The sequence below is a fragment of the Epinephelus fuscoguttatus genome, linkage group LG15, assembly GCF_011397635.1.
Source record: "Epinephelus fuscoguttatus linkage group LG15, E.fuscoguttatus.final_Chr_v1".
Lineage (NCBI taxonomy): Eukaryota > Metazoa > Chordata > Actinopteri > Perciformes > Serranidae > Epinephelus > Epinephelus fuscoguttatus.
Window position 1 is genome coordinate 25,372,372 of NC_064766.1, and position 19,959 is coordinate 25,392,330.

At 40.8% G+C, this 19,959-nt stretch overlaps 1 protein-coding gene across 4 annotated transcripts; it reads left to right on the forward strand.

Annotated features, from left to right (window-relative positions):
* The first annotated feature begins 12,918 nt into the window (after positions 1–12,918).
* On the forward strand, positions 12,919–19,629 carry LOC125902140 (regulator of G-protein signaling 21-like). Of its 4 annotated transcripts, none has more exons than XM_049598293.1 (5): positions 12,919–13,174; positions 14,662–14,730; positions 14,839–14,896; positions 14,987–15,153; positions 18,277–19,629. In XM_049598293.1, the coding sequence occupies exons 2-5, from the start codon at positions 14,713–14,715 to the stop codon at positions 18,547–18,549; spliced, it is 516 nt and encodes a 171-aa protein (XP_049454250.1). In that variant the 5' UTR covers positions 12,919–13,174; positions 14,662–14,712; the 3' UTR covers positions 18,550–19,629. The 4 variants fall into 4 exon arrangements, with proteins under 4 accessions (XP_049454250.1, XP_049454247.1, XP_049454248.1 ...); XM_049598290.1 differs by having other exon boundaries at positions 12,920–13,174; positions 14,835–14,896; XM_049598291.1 differs by lacking the exon at positions 12,919–13,174 and adding an exon at positions 13,496–13,658 and having other exon boundaries at positions 14,835–14,896.
* The last annotated feature ends 330 nt before the right edge of the window (positions 19,630–19,959 follow it).

A 19,959-nucleotide genomic window follows, 5' to 3' on the forward strand; every position in this document is an offset into this window, starting at 1 on the left:
AGCTTAGCTTAGCATAAATCAGCTAACCTGGCTCAGCCTGAGGGTTAGGAATTCCACTTTGCATCTGATTTGTTTAAAGTGTACAAAAACAGAACACCTTTGAACAGAGTTAGCTGTTTCCAGTCTCTATGCTGAGCTAACCAGCTGCTGGTGTTCTGTAGACTTATTGTCACTTAATTCTCAGCAAGAAAAGGATTGAGCGTATTTCCCAAAATGTCCCAATCATTCCTTTAACCCCTGGGTCAGCAGGGGGTCAGATTAACTGCAGGGGGGCACCAAATTATATTTTGATCATTTAAATTAAAGGTGATAGATATAGGATTCATACTTCCCGGTCAGTAACTCTCACTCCACTCTTCAATTCTACAGGTTGCCAGGTTCGTAAACGACAGACACTGGAGACAGTGAAGTCAAGTGAAGAGTCTTTTGTGGTATAGTAATTAAAAAATAATAATAATAAATCATGAATCCTCTCTTGTGCGCCCTGTAACACACTGTAACAATCTCTGTAAAGCATTTTTAGCTTTACTCGTCACTAATGCTAACGTAATTAACCAATTAGGATCCTTTTTCGTGGTGGACACCCGGATTCCCTGATTCAACAACGTCCTGTATACACACAAAAACACGAAAGTGTTCTTGATATTAAAACGGCAAATATATTCCTCTGTTATAACTTCGCACCAATAATAATAACAAGATAGTTCGACTGTACTAGATATTTGATATATTCAGTAGGTTTACTTTTTTTACGACACTATTTGACAGCTCTACAACCGGAACAATCACAGTCCCAAAAACGCTGTTTCTGGAGAATTTACTAAAATATCTGAAATTAACCTGGAATTAACCGTCAAAATTTCTAAAACAATTATTTCTCTTCTGTAATTATTTTTTTAGGAAAATATAGACTTTAATTCTATAACTTTCTAGACGTTCTATGGATGTGGGGTTTTTTTTGTTTTTTTTTTTAAATATTCGTTTTGATGAAATTACGATCTTTAAGTTACTGGGTTGTTTTTTTCTTCCAAAAATCTAAATGTCTGCAAATACTCATTAACATGAATCCAGCATTGGTTATTATTGGAAAATACACTTCATTTACAGGACACAATATTAACTAGGGGGCGACTGTGGCTCAGTGGAAGAGTGGGTTGTTCGATCCCCGGCTCCTCCAGCCTACATGTCAAAGTATCCTTAAGCAAGATACTGAACCCCAAATTGCTCCTGATGGCTGTTCCATTGGTGTGTGAGTGTGTTAAAAACTGAGTAGCAGGTGGCACGTTGTATGGTAGCCTTGGCCACCTGTGTGTGAATGTGTGTGTGAATGGGTGAATGTGACTCGTCGTGCAGTCATGTGAGCTAGCTAGTGCTAAATCACTGTGCGGCACTTTGCTAGGCCCTGAGGAAGTGTGGTGGGCTTTGAAGCCAAAAAAGGAGCGAAGGAGCCATATGGGATTTTCAGGTCGGGGCTGGAGAGGTTCCTCCAACTTTTAACATTGGAAATTCAACAACAGGGGGCGTTCCAGTTGAAATTCCCGACTGGGAACTTGGAAATTGCGACGTCCCGGTACAAATGGAACGCACCCTTGGCAGCTAAGGGCAAGCGCAAACAAGACAAGGCCAGAAAATATTCTAAGAATGATCTGAAGTGCAACTCGGTGTTATACAATATTAAGTAGGGGGTCCTGCTCCGACTTTCTTTGAGCTAAAGGGTCCTTGGCTTGAAAACATTAAAAGCTCTTCGTTTTTAAACTGTTTTCCCTTTAAACAGACTTAAGGTTAGAAAAACCATCTTAGGCCTATTTCACAGTGACACTATCAAATGTACTGTATATTTTGTGTGAAACACCAACTAAAAAAAAACAACCAAAAGTTATTTTATAGATCATTTCTTGCACATTTCCCCAAAATCCAGCCTCACACACGTGGTGTCTTCGGGAACTTCCACTAGAATCTAATACAGAGCGCTGCGGGTTCAAACTGAATCTGGTAACTCAGTATGAGCCTGTTATGCTGATTAGTGAGGTCTGAAGGGTTAACAGCTGGGACCGCAGCGAGACGGGCTCTCGCATACCTACGCAGCAGCTTACATCAGATGCGTCACCGGCCTTTTGAATGCGCTTCGAGCACATTGTACAACTCATTCAGCTTTTGTGAAGCCAGTCTTTCATTTATCAGGACAACAATCAGGCGTCTCCCTCATGAATTGTTCCTAATGTAGCAGAAAGTTTTAAAAGTGAAACTGCATTTATATCACACAAAAAACAAATCCACTAAAAGGGAAGTTTCTAAATGGCAAACCATCCAGTATCACTCTGATAAAGGTTACAGACCTATGGAAGAAGTGTAAAGACCCAACTGCTTTACCACATCCTCTTTTAATCTCAATTGTACATCCCTGTGTTTGTTCAGGCACACACAGACTGAGGCAGGTGAACATACACATAATGCCACTGAAACTCTTTGTGCTTTTAGGGAGTAATAGGCATCAAATTGTCAGTATAAAGGCAGTAATTTGGTGTTTTTGCCAAAAGGGCTTTCAGCAGGATGAGAACATCCTTTTTATTTCTCACACAAGGTTGTTAGCTGTTTTTTTACTCAGACTGAGGTGTTAAACTGACGCGGATTGACCACTGCCTGACTAGTCATCATTTCCTCATTTGCAATGCTCTGTTTGTTAGTAACATGATAACCCCGCGATAGATTAGTCATATGACCATGAGAAGCTGAGACTGATAAAATGAGGTCACAACTGAGAGACAGGATGTTCGGATTGTCACGCACTGTTTGACACGAATGCAAATTACTGATGGAAAACTTTGAGGATATTCTCTACAGATACCGCTCAGTCAGTGAGTGTCATGAGACAGGATCATCCTCTCAGAACCACATGGGCTGTGTTCAGGAGGTCACTGGATAACCAGTTTAACAAGAGAGGCTTTGTTTCAGGTCTGTGTCACAGGAAGGTGAAAAATGTTCCAATGTGGAGATTTATAGCCAGATAAAAATCTACCTCAATCAAACATGTGGTTTAAAAAATTCCAACAGTGATTCAACCTATTAAATCATCATGAATTTAAGACAGAATCAATTTTAGCATTTGAAGAAAGTAGAAGTAGAAGTAGAAGTAGAATTAGTAAGTGCATTCACACTGCATAGTATGAAAAAATGAAGTGTATTACCCATCCAACATTTGAATGTGGGACTCATGTGGGTATTAAATGGGCTGAAAAATGGGTCCTATATTGGATCATCCATGTGTTCCATATTGGCCCCATGTCGATTGCCCACATGGATGGGTTTGCCCAGGTGGGGCCCACATGGGCTACTTGGCTACAAAGTGGTTATGGGTCCAAAATGGGTATCTTATCCAGGACATACTTGGCTAAACCCACCCATGTGAAGAAATGTCATGGGGCCAATATGGAACCCGTGGACAGTCCCTTTTAGAGTCAATTTTTCAGCCCATTCACTACCAACATAGGCCCCACATACAAATGCTGGCTGGGTACTGGCGCACTCAAAATGGACCAAAAGTTGAGTGTAGAATGATGGGCACTTCTCTTCTTCAGCAGTCGCTATCTTTGTGATGTAGCTTACACCATGTCACAAACTTCTCAACTTTTGACAAGGCGGCTGGGGACGACAAGGAGCCTGAGCTGGCTACAGTGAACACCACTGCGTTATACCAATGTTAGTTAAACGTTTTTCACACTAAGTACTGATACTGCTGTTGAATAGAAGCCATCAGTAATGATTGTTGGGTCTGTAATGTTTTAGTGCTGCAAACAATAACGCAAGTGCTAACGTTAGCTTACTAGCTAACTTGCTCGCAGCTACGCCAGCACATTTTAATCAGCATTTATGTTGTGGCATAAGTTTGGTTATGTGTGGGCGGAGATAGTGGTTAACCGCTTCTTTCCTCATCTTTTTAAACAGCAAATTACAAACGGACAGTGGAGCATTATCGCTAACATTTAAAAAAAAAAAACAAAAAACGTCACTTCTGCTAAGTGTAAAAGTGCAGTGTGTGATCTGAGACAACACTACCAACACATTCTCACTCCAACCTTGTCACATATCGATGTTTGGTCACGGTCCAGAAACGACATACAAGGTACCGTGGGCGCGATGGTTGTTGATGTTCTGGGACACCTTGTCAGGTTACATGCGTCGTCTTCTTTCACAATACACTTCAGTTTTCATAGGAAATTTACCGTTTACATACAGTCTCTTTCAAAATAAACGCACTACATACGGAAAGCAACGCAATTTGATTTTTTTTTCTCCAACAACTAACACACACAGTAGGAGAGCAGGGTTTGGCTTTATAATCTTATGGGACACAAACACCGCTCTCCCGGGTGAAAGTCAGTGTTGGACCCATCCATCTAGCCACGCAAGAAGTATGTAAGGTACATAGTGTACTACATTGAAGTGTACTAATGTAGCAGCCCCAAAAGGTTGGAGGTTGGGATGGTGGATGGATCATTAACACAGGACTTATGTTTAGTACAGTTTTTATTTTCTTGAGAGACTAACTCTGCCATGTCTCCTCTCATCACCCTATACAATACACAAATGTTTGCGTTAACAAACAATGTACAAGTTGACAAATGACAAATGCCGTTTCAGCTGGTTTGCCGGCTGGCAAAACTGAAAATCAACCCAACTCTAGTGATGTCATGATTGTAAGCTTTGTGTGCCAGTCGTTGCGCTTGCTATCAGCGGGGCTGCTGGAAACACTTGGAAACATTTGCTTCATGGATGTGTGAGGCAGGAGTTGATTACAAACTTAAACATTTTTTTCATATAAATTTCATGCCATGGCAAAGTCCCAACATGTTGCTTTTATGTCAGCTTTGGCCTTGCAATGTTCAGGGTTACTCTTAAACAGTAGATGTTGTGTTGAGACATTTTTACCCATAAAATGCCAGTTTTTTACAGAAAGGTGAGAAATACCAACATTAACACCAGCATTACTGTGTGTTTCATCACAGTACAGTCATATCATTTGGTTTATAGCTCAAAAAACCTCTTTAATCTATCAAATCTATCCCAGCATGCCTCAGTTGGAAGACAGGGAAACAACCTAGGCACATAAAGAGTCTCCAGTCCGCCCAACCTGCAGGTCTTTGGACTGTGAGAAAGGGAAAATCCACTTGACTTTAATTTTAACATGGTAAACCCAACAATACGTCCACACATTAACCACTGAGCCACCATGCTGCCCTGACTTGCAAATGAAAGGTTGTAAAACTATTTTCAACCTTGGTTCTGGCTGCCAGAGCTGTATTATGTAAAACTAATATGTGATCACAAGTATACCCCAGTGCCCACAATGCTCAAAGCCTATGATGCAGATCCAGGCTCTATATTTACATCGACAGTATAGAGGGGTTATATAACTCCCTGATGTAGAACAACACAGTTTTGTGTGCTGCAAAATTTGCTGAATCATTCGTGAAAGTCATGGAGGCTTCACAAGCTAAAAATAATGATGGTGATGATCAAAGATGACCTGACCCCCTCTGTGTTTTACTCATTCATCACACAGTGACAGGTGTTTTGAATATTCTCATCCCCTGTGGCTTAAAAAGGTGTGATTACACTGGTTTTATATAGGTAATGGTTTAATGCTCATGCCAAAACAGACCTAGATGTTCTGTTTTGTGTCTCTGCTCTGTATGTGTTTACACAACTTCCTTAACAATGACCTTTATAATTGATCATATGAGCTACAGAAACACGGTCATGTGGTCTCATTCTTAGTTTTTCAGTTTATGAGCGTGAGATTATTTAACATATTTCCAATGCGCATTTTCCATGAAACAAAGCGTATGTCTTTAAACTAGGAAGAGCAAATAAGCAGGATTTTAAATAGACAGAAGAATAGATTATGGCATCTGTAAGCAGTATCAAGTGAAATATGTTAATCTAATTTTGCAACATCATATTTTCTTGTTTTGAAAATGGAGTTTTCAGATTGAATATTTCAGTTACGTCTAGTTATGTATATTTTTTATTGATTTAAGAGCAGCAGCTAAAATCACAATAGATGTTTTGCCTCATTAAATTAGTGCCATAGTGGTTGAAGATGAACCATAGACAAAGCCAGCGTGATGTCACCCATTGGTTTGCGGACTCCCATTTTGAAGCCTTAAGTTCGGCATTTCAGTCGTCGCCATCTTGGTTTTAGTGACAATATTTGGGTGAGAGGCTTGTGCTGTCCAGAAGTGAGAGATGGATCTGACTGAGAATCCGTGGACACTATTGGCAGACAGTTTGTTACTTGTGTCCAACCCTTAATTGTGCGTAACTTTAAGCCTTAATAAAACATAAATGGGTGAGTTATGTTAAAATTCACCTCTGTACAGTTGTCATGAAGAGGGGAATTAGCTATAGAGACCAAAACTGTTTTCGTACCAGGCTGTAAACATTTTTATTTCTGCTGTAAATTTGTGCATTTTAACATGAAGGTCTACTGCAACTGACTGGTTTCTTGAACCCGCCTCAAGTGGCCATTCAAAGAACTGCCCCGGAGGTTGCCACTTGGTCCTATGCTAGACCAGTGTGCCCTGGCACACACACCAAGCCCCCCCTTTTTTTTTTGCTTGTAATCATTGCATGTTTAAAAATGGCCCATTTGCCTGGTATTGAATAGTAATACAACAACTACAACAATAAAGTGCATAGGACTCAGTGTGCAAGGTTTCTGTGCCTAATGATTTTTGTTGGATAACAGATTAAAAGACATACAAAAAAAATAAGGACTTTGTGTGCAAAGGCCTTTACACTGGATAGCGCTGTGCTTAGCGCAGATCTAGGTTGGTGACATATCCTGATACAGCAGTTTGTATGATATATGAAAACAGTTCTAATCTAAAGCCCTTTTTAAACAGGAATTGTGCAAATTTGTAGGAAAGCCCAATCAGTCTTTTTTCAGCATTGGCAGTATAAAAACAAAATCGGGGAGTGCGGCAAAATGCCACCTACCTACTTTTGTTTATACAGAATGCACCTTTTTCGGGGCAATTGGGGGCGTGAGCAAGTAACAAAACGTGCAGCTCAGCGTGTGACGTAAACAGTGACGTGGGAGGGAAGCCGCTGCTGGTCAGTCCTTCAGCGATTCTCTCGTAAGTCGGCCAGTTTGTCACCGTCCCTGTCATTTGATGGTTAATGGCCTCTTTGTTTGCGAGGGCAAGGAGGGCGCACAATTCCTTGTCTCCCCAGTTGCTCATCTTACAGTGTCTGTCAGGTTTGCGTGTTCCTCTTGCTACTAGCTGCTCGCTAATTCCTGGGGTCCATGTCATTAGTCCGACAACCCATTGATATGTGATTATACTAGGCTATACTGTATTTGTGTACCATAGGGGATCAGCAAACGCAACAAAAGTAGGCTGCTGGTCGAGATACAAGTGTCATAGAGAGAAGAGAATGAAACACCATAACCTCCTATTATTAACTCTGGGGTCGGGGTTGTGTGGAGAGCTCTCCACGGTGCTGAACGGCTCCCAGGCGGGCGTATTTCTGCCTTGATGGTGCGCCGCAACCGGCTCTGGGTCAGCTGGGAAAGGCTTGAGGCGAAGCAGGCTCACGGCTTATGTGTTTGCCACTTTCTTTTTCATTTTAACCCACACCATGATCTTTTCCTAACCCTAACCCTAACCAAGTGGTTTTTGTGCCTAAACCTAACCAGACCTTAACCGCAGGGCATCATGATGATTTCGGAACAACGGGACTTCGGAACAATGGGTTTAATATGGTCGGAACAATGGGATGTCGAACCAATGGGCTGTCGGACCAATGGGCAGTTCCCAATTCCTGCTATCAGCTGTTTCCTGTTTATCCATCACCAGTGGGTCGCACGTGCGGCGTCATCAACAGCTCCTCCCACGAGTCTTCAACAGCCCCTCCCGTTGCGGAAGGCCGCCTCTGTCTTTTTAAACCAAGAAGGTTGCGCCAATATGACTACCCTATGAAAACTGGGCACCTCAGATCAACTCGCCAATCCGGCTCTGTGTGTCTAAATGCTCGCAGCTTGCCGGCAAAACGGCCCAACATTCGCGGAAAATCTGGCAGTGTAAAAGGGGCTTAATATTCTACAAATTATCACCCCATGAGTGATGTTACATCCTTAAAGTTACGTAATTAATGTAAAGTTACGAAGGTCCGTTTAAGAAAAGAAATATGATTAAGTGTCTTTAGGTTTAGGCAAGTAGAGTTACTGTGTTTTATTGGGTTGGATATTTATGAATATTTGTACATTGTTTTCTTTCTTTTTTTTCCCCTTTTTTTCATTATTTCAAACCTCCAATAATTACAGGGTGAAAATCATTCTATGGTCACAAGTGGTAGAAATACAAGCTGTGACATGGGGTCACACATAAAAAATGGGAACTGTAGTGATAACTTTAAAAGTGAGTATACTAGTAATGTCTCACCTACTTGGTATAGTCATACATTACAGCATAGTCCTCAACACTGAGGTCATGATGTGCTGATTGAAACGTTCTCTGTTGATGGTGTTGGAGCAGACACACAGCTGAAGATAGCAGTGCTCTCACAGGGTTAGCACATTCAAAGTACAGGTTATTAAAACTTTACAGCTCACTTTTGGATGTGTTTATGAAGCTGCAGGTTTTCACTCTCACCGCTACTTCCTGTTTGACACACAGCCCAGCCTGTTCCTCAACCACATTTTAATTCACGTAAATCAAGACCTTGTGTCAGTGGTGTTTTCAGGTTCAATCTCGTCTATACCGGTTTTGTGTTTTGGTTTGTGTGGTGTTTGAAGTATCGCATTAACAATGACCTTCTGTTCAACAGGTCGTATTCATTCCATTTACTGTAAAGCACACATTGATACAAAGATTGTCTGTTAAAAGAACGATCTGTACACATTTTAATGAGACCAGTGACTGGTTAAACCTGTCCCATTAAGTGTCAGGTGAGAGGGATATCTTTCTGATGAAGAGCCAGAAATAAGAGGAAGTACTTCTCACTTTCAGATTCTGACACAGCTGTGACTGTCATTGCCAACCGTTAAACCCGCAGATTTCCAGTTTTTGAGCGTGTGACTGAAACATTTTCAGCCCTGCTGGTGACGTAGCTGTTGGGATGTAAATGTCAGTCCTTCGGGTTGTCGGTTCACCACTTTGGTCTAGACGTGAGTGTCTCGCAACCACTGAATGCATTCACGTGAAATTTTATACAGAGGATGTATCCTAATGACTCTGGTGATCCACTGACTTTTCCTCTGATGGCCTCAGCAGATAAACATTATGTAACATGTTTCTGAGAGATGTAACACTGTGAAATCTGTTGAAGACATTTATGTGCAACCTGAAGACATTCCCATCAGTCTCAGCTGCACTTTGTGTGAAGTACAAATTAGCAAATGTCAGCATCCTAACAACACATCCTGATTTTGCCAAGTTGTCCTGAGAGCAACATTTTGTATGATAGCCCTGGGACAACAACTGCCTCAGCCAATCAACATTTGTGATGTCATCAAAGAGAGCCCTGCTGCCAGTGCCCTGCAAAATAAGTACAACATGACTGTGCAAAGAGGCCCAAATTACAAGATGAGACCCAACCTGAAAGTTTTACTTAAGTTTACGCTCATCTGCTACTACAGACAGTAAAACATATATTTGCTTTTTAGATTGATTGTTAGTATTTTGCCACCATGGAAATAAACTCACATTAGCTTGCAAAGGTTAGCTAACAGTTAGCCAGCTTAGTACTAACTCCATGATCATAACAGAATACTCTAACATTAACTTTCACTCCTGCTCATTTTAGAAAGGCCAATATATAAGACAATGTGTTTTTTCTTCGGACTGTCAAAGGGACAGTGAGTCATAGATGTTTGTTTCTGGCTGCTGGAATTAGTGAGCTGTGATGTGTTAGCATGCTAAAATCTGCATGCTAGTGTTAGCGCGCTAGCCCGTTATATGTAGTCCTAATTTTTTTCCAGGATTGTGCCCAGTGACAGAAAGTATTGCATAATGAAAGTGAGGCTTATGGGGAACCAATCTCAGGCGCATGATAAGTCAAGAACACCTATTTTATGGTGGCCTTTTTAAATTAGCAGTGACAGAACTTATTAACTTAAATGATCAAGCAACTGATAAGTAGAAAGCATTAACTAGCTAGCTAAAAAGTATCAGTTGGTGCTAAAAAATTATAAAGTAGTTGCTATCATCCAAAAATGTTGTTCTCAGGACAATAACCACTTGGCAAAATCAGGATGTGCCATGCTAACATGCTAAACTAAGATAGCAAACATGGTAAACATTACTTGCTTAGCATCAGCATATTAGCATTGCTGCAATAAACATTTTAACATTCTGATGTGAGCATTTAGCTCAAAGCAGGACTGTGCTAAATTAATCTCACAGAGCCACCAGCTATAGACTCTTCGTCTTGTTATATTGTTTAATAGTTATCATTCAGTATGGTCAATGCTCCATTTTGGTCTGGAAATACTTAGAAAATCTGACACCCATTTAATAAAATATACAATATTTTAAGTAATATTAAGGCCTTTGCACACTGAGTCAGTTTTTTCGGAATCGTTTTTTTAATCTGTCATCTGATAAAAATCATTAGGCTACACATAGAAACTTTGCACACTGAAGTTTGCAATACGTGATGAAATGGACAGACACATTTCCTCCTTTGCCTCTCTCCACTGGAGTTATCTGGCTGTCACCACTCCTTCCCTGTCTTTCATTTGGCACTGCAGCTGCATGAAGCGGCGGAGCTGTCCTCCACATTCTGTGTGCGGTCCAAATCCTCCTCATCGTCATCATCATCCACTTGAATATTACTATTTGACCGTGTGCTGTCTGAGTTATGAAATTATTCTGTACGCCTGTTGAGTTAATGGTAGATCAATATTAAGTTCAAAATTAAGCAGGATTGAATGTCCAATATCTGGCTCAGAGACTAAGGAAATATAACAAAAACAACACACAAAAGGAAGCTTTTTATATAATAAAAATGAAAACTGATCAGTCATTTCATTTTTTTTAATGTTCCTTTTGGTGCCAAGTAAGTAAGACAAAACAAGAGAGAGATGAACTTGCTTTTATTGTTCTTTTTTCCAACAAGGACACAAAAAATATGATAACTGAGAAATCATCCAACTGCATAAATCAGAAACAAAGAAACAGATTTGGCTCATATCATGTATCCTCTTCTTTCCTCTCTTTATTCATATGACATCTCAATGTGCAATGTGCACCTCCGATGCTCAGCATTTACCTCATCTCATTCCATCTAAATTCAAATAGATTAACTGAATTCATAATCCTCCGAGTTATCTGTGGAATCTCAAGTGTGTCTCACTTTTGTAATTGTCATTGTTATTAATAATGTCCTTCCATTTTCCTGTCTCTGGATGAAGCTGCTTTCAGACAATTTGCTTGAGTGCTGCTATTCTTAAAATGTTATTTATCAGATTGGTTAGAAAGAAACAAGTGTAGGCAATTGCTCTGGCTCCAAAGATAGTGTGCACTTGAATATAACGTTCATGTTTTAGCTTATTTGTTCCTCTGGAAATACTTACTACAGCTAAATCTCACTCCCAGGATGTCAAAATACACCACTTGGGCAGTATCTTCGACATCACTATAATGACACTGGGGTCAACCTTTAGTGTCTGTGTGAGACGCACTTGGCTAATTTAAAAGTGTGAAAGTCCGCTAAGGTGAATGGGTCAAACAAACACAGGACCTTGACCCAGGATAACATGTTTGGGACTAACAAACAACAATACCAGTTGTGGCACTTGTGCCACTCAAAGCTGGTTGTTTTTAGGGACACACTGCTGCCTTTCCAGCTGCACCTGTACCACCACAGCCGTGTCATGTTTGGCGATGTCCACAGTCTTATCCTAACCCAGCCGTCAATGTGACGTCAGCCCTAAAAGGGTCTATATGGTGAAAATTTCAGACTAGGCCTTTAGACCACAAGACTGTAAATACCAATTTTAATCCACCCCAGGTTTCTACTGCTGATATTGAACTGTCAAATCCCAGAAAACAGCCTTCACTCTGTCACATCTTCTCCCTGGCAATGATATCACTTTCAGAACACACAGTTTCAAATACACAGATACAATTATATCAATGATCCAAGCAAACTGAGGCTGAATACAGTCATATCCATTTTTTGGATATGAAGTCTTCAAGGAAAACCCTTTTAAAATGTTAACTGTGATGTTTTTTTTAAATCAAGACGGAACATTTCTCAGTTTGCCGCTGCCTTTCATGAAATCAAATAATTATTCATTTCTTAGATGCACCGTAACTTTCACTCTTGTATTTGATACCTGTCTTATTCTATCATAGCTTTTTATTTTCTATTCTCTTGCCTCTTTAATGGCTGATTTTTATTCTTTTTAAATGTCCTTTCATAATATGTTTATTTTGCACACTGTATGTAAAACACATTGTAATGCCCTGCTGCTGAAATTTGCTAGTGTAATGTTGTGAAATTAACAGCATTACAAACAGCTAAAATTGAAAAATGTCAAATATAATGAATGAGCACTGATAGTGGATGGGAGGTAATCCAGAAGCTGTGAAAAAAGAACACACAGAAGGAAAAGAAAAAGCTCAACTGCTAAAAGAAACTCATGACTACTTGACCTGTGACTAAGAATAGCCCAGACTTGATTGGTGAGCTAAAAACCATAGAGACTATGTGAGGCATTTAACTGTGGAGAATGGGAGCACACAGCATAGTTTTGTTCTATAATTAAACATTAAGGAAGAGCACAAGGTTTGACGCACTTTGAGTATTCATGTGGTTCCGTCTAATTACGCAACAATCAGGCTGTGTGTCAACAGAGGTTAAAGATAGAAAGACAGAAGACCTGCTGAGACCTGTAGTTATGGGAGACATGTGGTGTCATGACATCACAGTCAGATTCCACTCTGGCTTTGACCCTCATCAGTGAGACGAGGCAGTCAGGAGCCAGTGGTGAAGCTGTGAGGTTGGAAATTTGAGTGAAATCTATGAGGAAAATTCTTCTGAGAATTCAGCAGCATCAGCATGCATACTGAAATTATCTTTCACAGAGGAGGTAGTGTGATTCAAGTTCAACCATGAACGGGCTCTCAAAGACATCTCTGGACCTCCAGGACACAAAGAGAATGTAAGTACAGTATTTCTCATTTGCAATAAGGCTTATTTTTTAAGGCTCTTTGTTTTATGCACTTGGGACTTTCTTAAAGGAATACTTAACCTCCCAAATAATCATCTGCATATCATTTACTTACCCTGTGTTACACTGAGTTCATGAAGAAAACTTGTCTTTCTTGCATGCCTCTGGTTAACGAAGAATCCAAAAACAGAGACATGTATTGAAGTGAAAGGGGTCTGTGATTTTATCAACAGCAAAACTATATTAGCACATCTATTTACAGACTCTCACACATCTCATGCAGTATAATCCAAGTCTCATTTATCCAGGTGTATGCCCAGTACTTCCCAAACAGACAGCCCTTTTCCAACAGGGAACTGAACTGAAAGTGAAGCCAGACTCCATTAACAAAAACAGTAATTTTACTTCGATGAACACGGGAGCTGCTGGTCTACTGCAGCAACCTGGTCTTTGAGTCATCGAATACCAACGCTTGGTAAGTGACTTCCGACATCAGACACTAACGAAAAAAGCAATCCTCTCACGTCAGCATAATACATGGCCAATCGCTGTTATTATTAAATGATATTAGGGGGAAAACGCAGCAGGACAACAATGAAAGTTAAGGGGGGGTCCAACAACCATCGACTTCCACCAGGGAGGCTAGTGTTCAATTCCCGTAAGATTGTGAAGCCAAAACCTGTTTGTTTTTCCCCTACACCAAACCACGTGTATGTGTCAGCAAAACATAACCACATGTATGTATGCAAAGTGTACATTTCCTGTGAAAACAGAAATGTATTTTGAAAACACACAATGCACGTAACAGACTGAAGTTGACATGGCATCCCAGGACATCACCAATTAATGCACCCAGGGTACCTTACACCTCATATCTCGACATGAAAAGTCCATGACCAAGCATTGACATGTGACAAGGTCGGAGAGAAAAAGTATTGGCTGCTGCCTTGATCAGTTGGTTTGTTTATGTTATTGTGTGAATTTGGTGTGTTCAGTTGTAAGCTCTGGTTCAGCAAAGTCACACAGTAACACAAACAAGCTATGGATTGAGGCAGTGGTAGACCAGCAGCTCCTGTGTTCAATGAAGTAAAATCACAGTTTTTGATAATGGATCCTGGCTTTGAAGAGAGTATAGATAAGTTTCACTTTTAGTTTAGTTCCCCATCAGAAAGAGTTGTTTGTTTGAGAAGCACTGAGCATAAGACTGGATAAATGAGACTTGGATTATACTGCACAAGTTGTGTGAGAGTTTGTAAACAGATGTTTTGATATAGTTTTGCTGTTTTTTAATGTGGACCCCTATGACTTCCATTCATCAAGAATGTTATGTGTTTTGGGATTCTCTGTTCACCATGGAGGCATACAAGGAAAACAAAGTTTTCTTTACAAATTCAATTTAACATGGGGTGAGTAATTGATATACAAATCACAATTTTAGGGCGGGAAATACTCCTTTAACCTCTCCTCCTCTCTTGTAGACATAACTTATGGAAATCCAGAATGCATAACTTCATCCAGAGTCCAGTGCCATGGAGGAAAATCAACAGGTATTCTTTTAAGTTAGCCATAATGCATATTAATATTGTCCTGTCTAATATTTTCTTTAAAATGTGAACAAATTACAAAAGCCTTCCTTCTCCCCTGTCTGCAGACAGGAAACAAATGAAACAACCCTACTGGGAGAATCCCTTGAGACACTCCTTTCCAAGAAATGTAATTTCCATCCGCTTTCAAGCAACAAAACTAATATCATGGTTGGTTTCTGTTTTCCTGATAATGAGGTTATGTTCTCTCGTGTAAAAGGTGGACAAAAAGCATTTCGGGACTTTCTGAAATCAGAGTTCTGTGAGGAAAACCTGGACTTCTGGCTCGCCTGTCAAGAGTTCAAAACCTCTGACAGTCAAGAGGATTTGACACGGAGAGCAGCGAGTATTTATAAAGAGTTTGTCAATGCCGAGTCTCCCAAACAGGTAATCAAACTCTATGAGGGGCCAGAATGATAAGGGGAGAACTTTTGTCCAGCAAAATGGGCTCAAACCCAAATACAAGCATAGCATAAGAAAAACGTTGTTTAGTTTACACATAAGTTAAAGGGACGGTTCACCCTAAATTCAAACATACATATTCCCTCCTTCCTGTAGTGCTATTTATCAGTCTAGATTAGGCTGACCAAACGTCCTCTTTTGCCTGGACATGTCCACTTTTCACGTCCCGTCCGGCGAATCCAACCCGAGCCCGAATACAGTTTATACATTTTTGACCAAACCCGGCTCGGCCCGTCGGGTACCGTCGGGCTCAGATCGCCACACTCTAGTATGTGTATGTGTCCCCTATTGGGGCCTATCTGAATTTCTGTCTTTGAGAGATATTATTTTGTAATATAACTGAATTTTCTATCCATACATATAAATTTTAAATATATTAAAATTTTAAGGCATCTTTGAGTAAGCTGCGAGTATCATTTAAGTAGGCTATCTCGTGGCCGGGCCGAGTGTCCTCTTTTTTGGAAATCAAAATATGGTCACCCTAGTCTAGATTTTTTTGGTGTGAGTTGCTTAGTGTTGGAGATATCAGCCGTAGAGATGTCTGCCCTTTCTTAGATATAATAAGGCTAGATAGCTTGTGGTGCTCAACATCAATGTCTCTTTCCAGAAATCATGACCTGGTTACTCAAAATAATCTGCAGATGTTGTTGTGGGCAGTTTCATGAAGGAACTGTTTTCTTGCTACCAAACTACACCTGCCAAGCGTACATCTACTGCTAGCTCATGTAGCACCATTGAGCTAGCTAAAGTTACAACTCAACTGAGTAGGACGCCATTTATGTTTACAACTTGTGCTGTCACTAGCAAGTCCCCCAGTAAGTGCACCAGACTCTGATGCTGATTTGACATAAAGTGGCCAAACTGTGACTCTATAATGTCGGGATCTGTCACATGATGCCACTGGGCCCAAAAAGACTTTCTCACAGACTTACTGGGAAAAGATGTCTGTAAATCAGTGGATATATTTTGTGGGGCGTCACAGTTGCCATAGAATGAATGTTTTTTACCGTCAGAATTTCATTTTTTTGTTTTAGTAACATTTCTAAAGTTTAGAAGAACCACGCGATTAAACAATTTTATCCCCATTCAAGCTAGCGAAGTGCTAAACCACTCGGACAGCTAAGTCTCTAGCCCTCCTGCTCTATGGAGTGATGCAGAAGATCCAAGTAATTTTACAACTGTGAGGCCATACTTTTTTGGCTTGAACAAGGCCCGCCTCCAACGCTATCCGGTTCTTTTTATACATCCATGGTCACGAGCACGAGCATCTTGTCCAGTAGATGCACGTTCCTTCTGTGCTGTGATACGGTTGGCAAGCGTAGGTCTGTTTAAAGAAAATAGTCTCAACATAAAACTGCTCACAACAAGGTCTGTGGATTATCTTGAGTAACCAGGTCATGATTTCTGGAAAGAGACATTACTGTTGAGTGTTTCAAATGTATTTTTTGGTACTCTGAGCACCACAAGCTGAGTGCCATCTAGTTCAAGTAGGGGCCGTACACATGCCATGTGTTTTTGCGCCCTCAAATTCATTGATTTCAATGTAGATGCTGGCATGCTCAGCCAGAGCGATGCCAAAGCGGTGCGCACATGTTCCCAAGTGCCTGTTTTTCAGGCTGCAATGGCTGCGCCCTGAGATAAACTTCAGATCAACTTGTTGAATGCAGCAGCGTGCACCACATTTAATGTGACGAGGAACGACAAATCACAGCTGGCAGATATCTTTCCCTTCTTCTGTAAATATCAGTTTGGGATAAATATGAAGAAGAAATTGATTATTTTAGTTCAGGGCTGTCAGAGCTTTACATCTGTCCCACATACAGTATTCTTGGCCTAATACACACTTACAAAACAACACCTGGAAGAAGATCAGCTCTGCACTCAGGATTTCTGGTAAGCAAGCTATGATACGATGCTGGTTATGGTCACTTAGGTCCCGTTTATATGACAACGATTTCAACTGAAAACGGTAAACTTTAGTTGCCTTTTGGCCGATTGTTTAACGACAGTGGCGTTTTGGGTGCCTGATAACGCAACGTTTTGAAAATGGGTTCCAGAGTGCAATTTTTTGGAAACGGCAGCGTCTCCCTTGTCATGTAAACGTGTAATATGCAGTTCCTCTGAAAACGGACACTTTTGGCACATGCGCTTTACGGTTCGAGTCACTAGGCATGCCGACTGTCACAACAACAATGCTGAGCTCTGTTTGCGCTGCTCACCCTGTTGATTTGAAGTGAAGTGTAGATCTGTTACTGTAGCAACTCCACCTCGTCATCCAGACAAAGTTATCTGTGCATGCTTTCGCCATAGTGTCTTCTTTGTTTTGGTTTGTAATCACGGCGTTGGAGAGGAAGGCGCTTCAGCGCAGGTGCATGGCGTCATGCCGTGGTGTTGCTTTGCAAATTTACACTGCCACCCATTGACCTGGCGTGCACACTACAGTGTTTCCAGTAGATTTTGCAGCTCTGTGTGAACGGGGATCGTTTCAATAACGTTGTCATATAAACGCAGAAGTTTTTTAAAACGCAAAGGACAGACTTTTCCGTTTTTAGAGAAACCGTTGTCGTCTAAACAGGGCCTTAGCAACCTGAGACGCAACCTGCCTCCGTGCCCTTGAAAGTTGGCACAGAGTAGGCACAAGAGTTGTGCCCAGCACCCAACCTCATGTACTCAGGGTTAAAGACACAGCATATGTACAGCCCCTTATATTGGAGAATCACTACGACTGATATCCACAACACTCAGCAACTGACACCAAAACAATCTAGACTGATAAATAGCACTACAGGTAAGAGGAAAAATTCATGTATGTTTGATTTTGGGGTGAACTGTCCCTTTAAGTGCAATTTTCTGATAAAAAGGTTCAAGTCCTAAAAAAAGGCTGACCTGTATCATTTACTGTACATCAACCACAGCAACCAGCATTTAAATAGTTACTTTCTGACTGTGGTAAAGATGCAGGTGGCTGCACACACTGAGCCATATGTGCTGCACTATTAAAATCTACATTCAGTTATTCTAGCTGTTTTCCTTTCCATATCTTTGCAGGTAAACTTAGATTTCCACACAAGAGAGATCATCAGCCAGAATCTCCAGCAGCCAACTCCAACATGTTTTGTTGTGGCACAGAGGAAAATCTACAGCCTGATGGAGAACGGCTCCTTCCCACGCTTCATTCAATCTGAGCAATACAAAGTCCTGTCTGATGCAGCTTCTAAGCACAGAGGCCTTGGGAGGCACAGAAAGGCCTTGAAGATAAGGAGCACCAGAGATCTAATGCAGCATGATTCAAAACCAATCAGTTTGCAGTGTGAGCTCTAGCTCTTGCTCAAGAACTGACATCATGCAAGTTGATGGTTTAAAGCGTTGCACAGACACAGGCTCAGGAACTGCTGTTGACAGACACTGTGGCACTTCCCCTCTGCTCAACAATGTCACCTTAACAACACAGTGTCTGACAAGACTGAAAGCTGCCAGAGTAATGCACATAACACACTGCAGGCAGTGCCATCTGGTGCACAGTGAGCAGTGGACATCACCAGAGGTTAAGCTGTACCAGAACTTTCTGTACCCTGTGGTGCTTCTGGCTTGTATAAAAAATAACCTTAATATTTATGATTTTATATAAGAGTAATGCACATGACTGCAGGGCTGTTTTGTAATTTGTGATTTTGCACTTAATGTTTAAATCTGAATGATTTTGCCGTATACGCATCATGAGACATTACAAAAGTACAGACTTTATTTTGTGGTGAAATCATAAAATTGTTAAATGCAAAAACTCATATCTGTCTTCATGGCTGTCATAAAAAGGTATCCTGACTCCTTACAGTTGATGTGCTACTGCCACCCAGTGGTGACTGGGAGAACAATATTACATTTTGAGCTACTGGTTGTGTACAACAATGAGCCTTTATGACAATGATGGTTATAATGATATTTGTTATTAACTGCTTTTCTCTATTTTTTTTGTATATCACATAACTTCACAAATTCCTACAAAAAACATGTCAAACATAATTTGGGGCAGCAGTGGCTCAATCCATAGGGACCTGGGTTGGGCACCGCAGGGTTGCCGGCTCAAATCCTCGCCTGGACCAAATATGAATTGTCGACTGGCAGCTGGAGAGGTGCCAGCTCACCTCCTGGGGACAAACTGGCACCTTTAGCAAGGCACTGAATTCCCAGCTGCGCAGGGCTCCTGTCCATGAGCAGAACCCTCATGCATGTATAGGTCCTATTTGTGCACGTGTGTGTATTTCAGGCCTGTGTGTATATGACAACAGAGTGAAGAGAGTCAAAAGGTGCTCCTAAATAAGTTTGAGAGATATCCATTCAGTTTCAGTCTGTTTGAAATCCTTTCTTGTCAGTTTCCCGACAAATAAAAATGTTTAGATTGTCTGAAGTCCTCAATTTATGAGAGCAAGAAAACAGTAAAATTGGTAATTCTTTTCATGTCTGTTTGTCTTTTCAACTGATTTTAAATTGAAACTGAAGCACCTACTGTAAATGGAATTCAGCCATCTGTAATTTTACCGTTTACACCTGTACATTTACTGTGACATGTCAAAATGTCCCCCATAGTAACTGTGTCCACCAATAGGCCTTTACAGCCTGGCTTTATCAAAGCTTCAACAATACTTGAAGAATGAAATTACATTTACAGGATGGCTGCTGAAATCATGAGCACTTCATGGAGTGGATGGTGTCAGACACCAAACAGTCCTCATA

What these genes read in the sequence shown, in the direction of transcription:
- LOC125902140 (XM_049598290.1), top strand. Translation starts at nt 13,125, where the DNA reads ATGAACGGGCTCTCAAAGACATCTCTGGACCTCCAGGACACAAAGAGA. An exon ending in GACACTCCTTTCCAAGAAAT is followed by an intron (nt 14,897 to 14,986) that starts GTAATTTCCATC and finishes CTCGTGTAAAAG; the next exon opens with GTGGACAAAAAGCATTTCGG. An exon ending in ATGCCGAGTCTCCCAAACAG is followed by an intron (nt 15,154 to 18,276) that starts GTAATCAAACTC and finishes ATATCTTTGCAG; the next exon opens with GTAAACTTAGATTTCCACAC.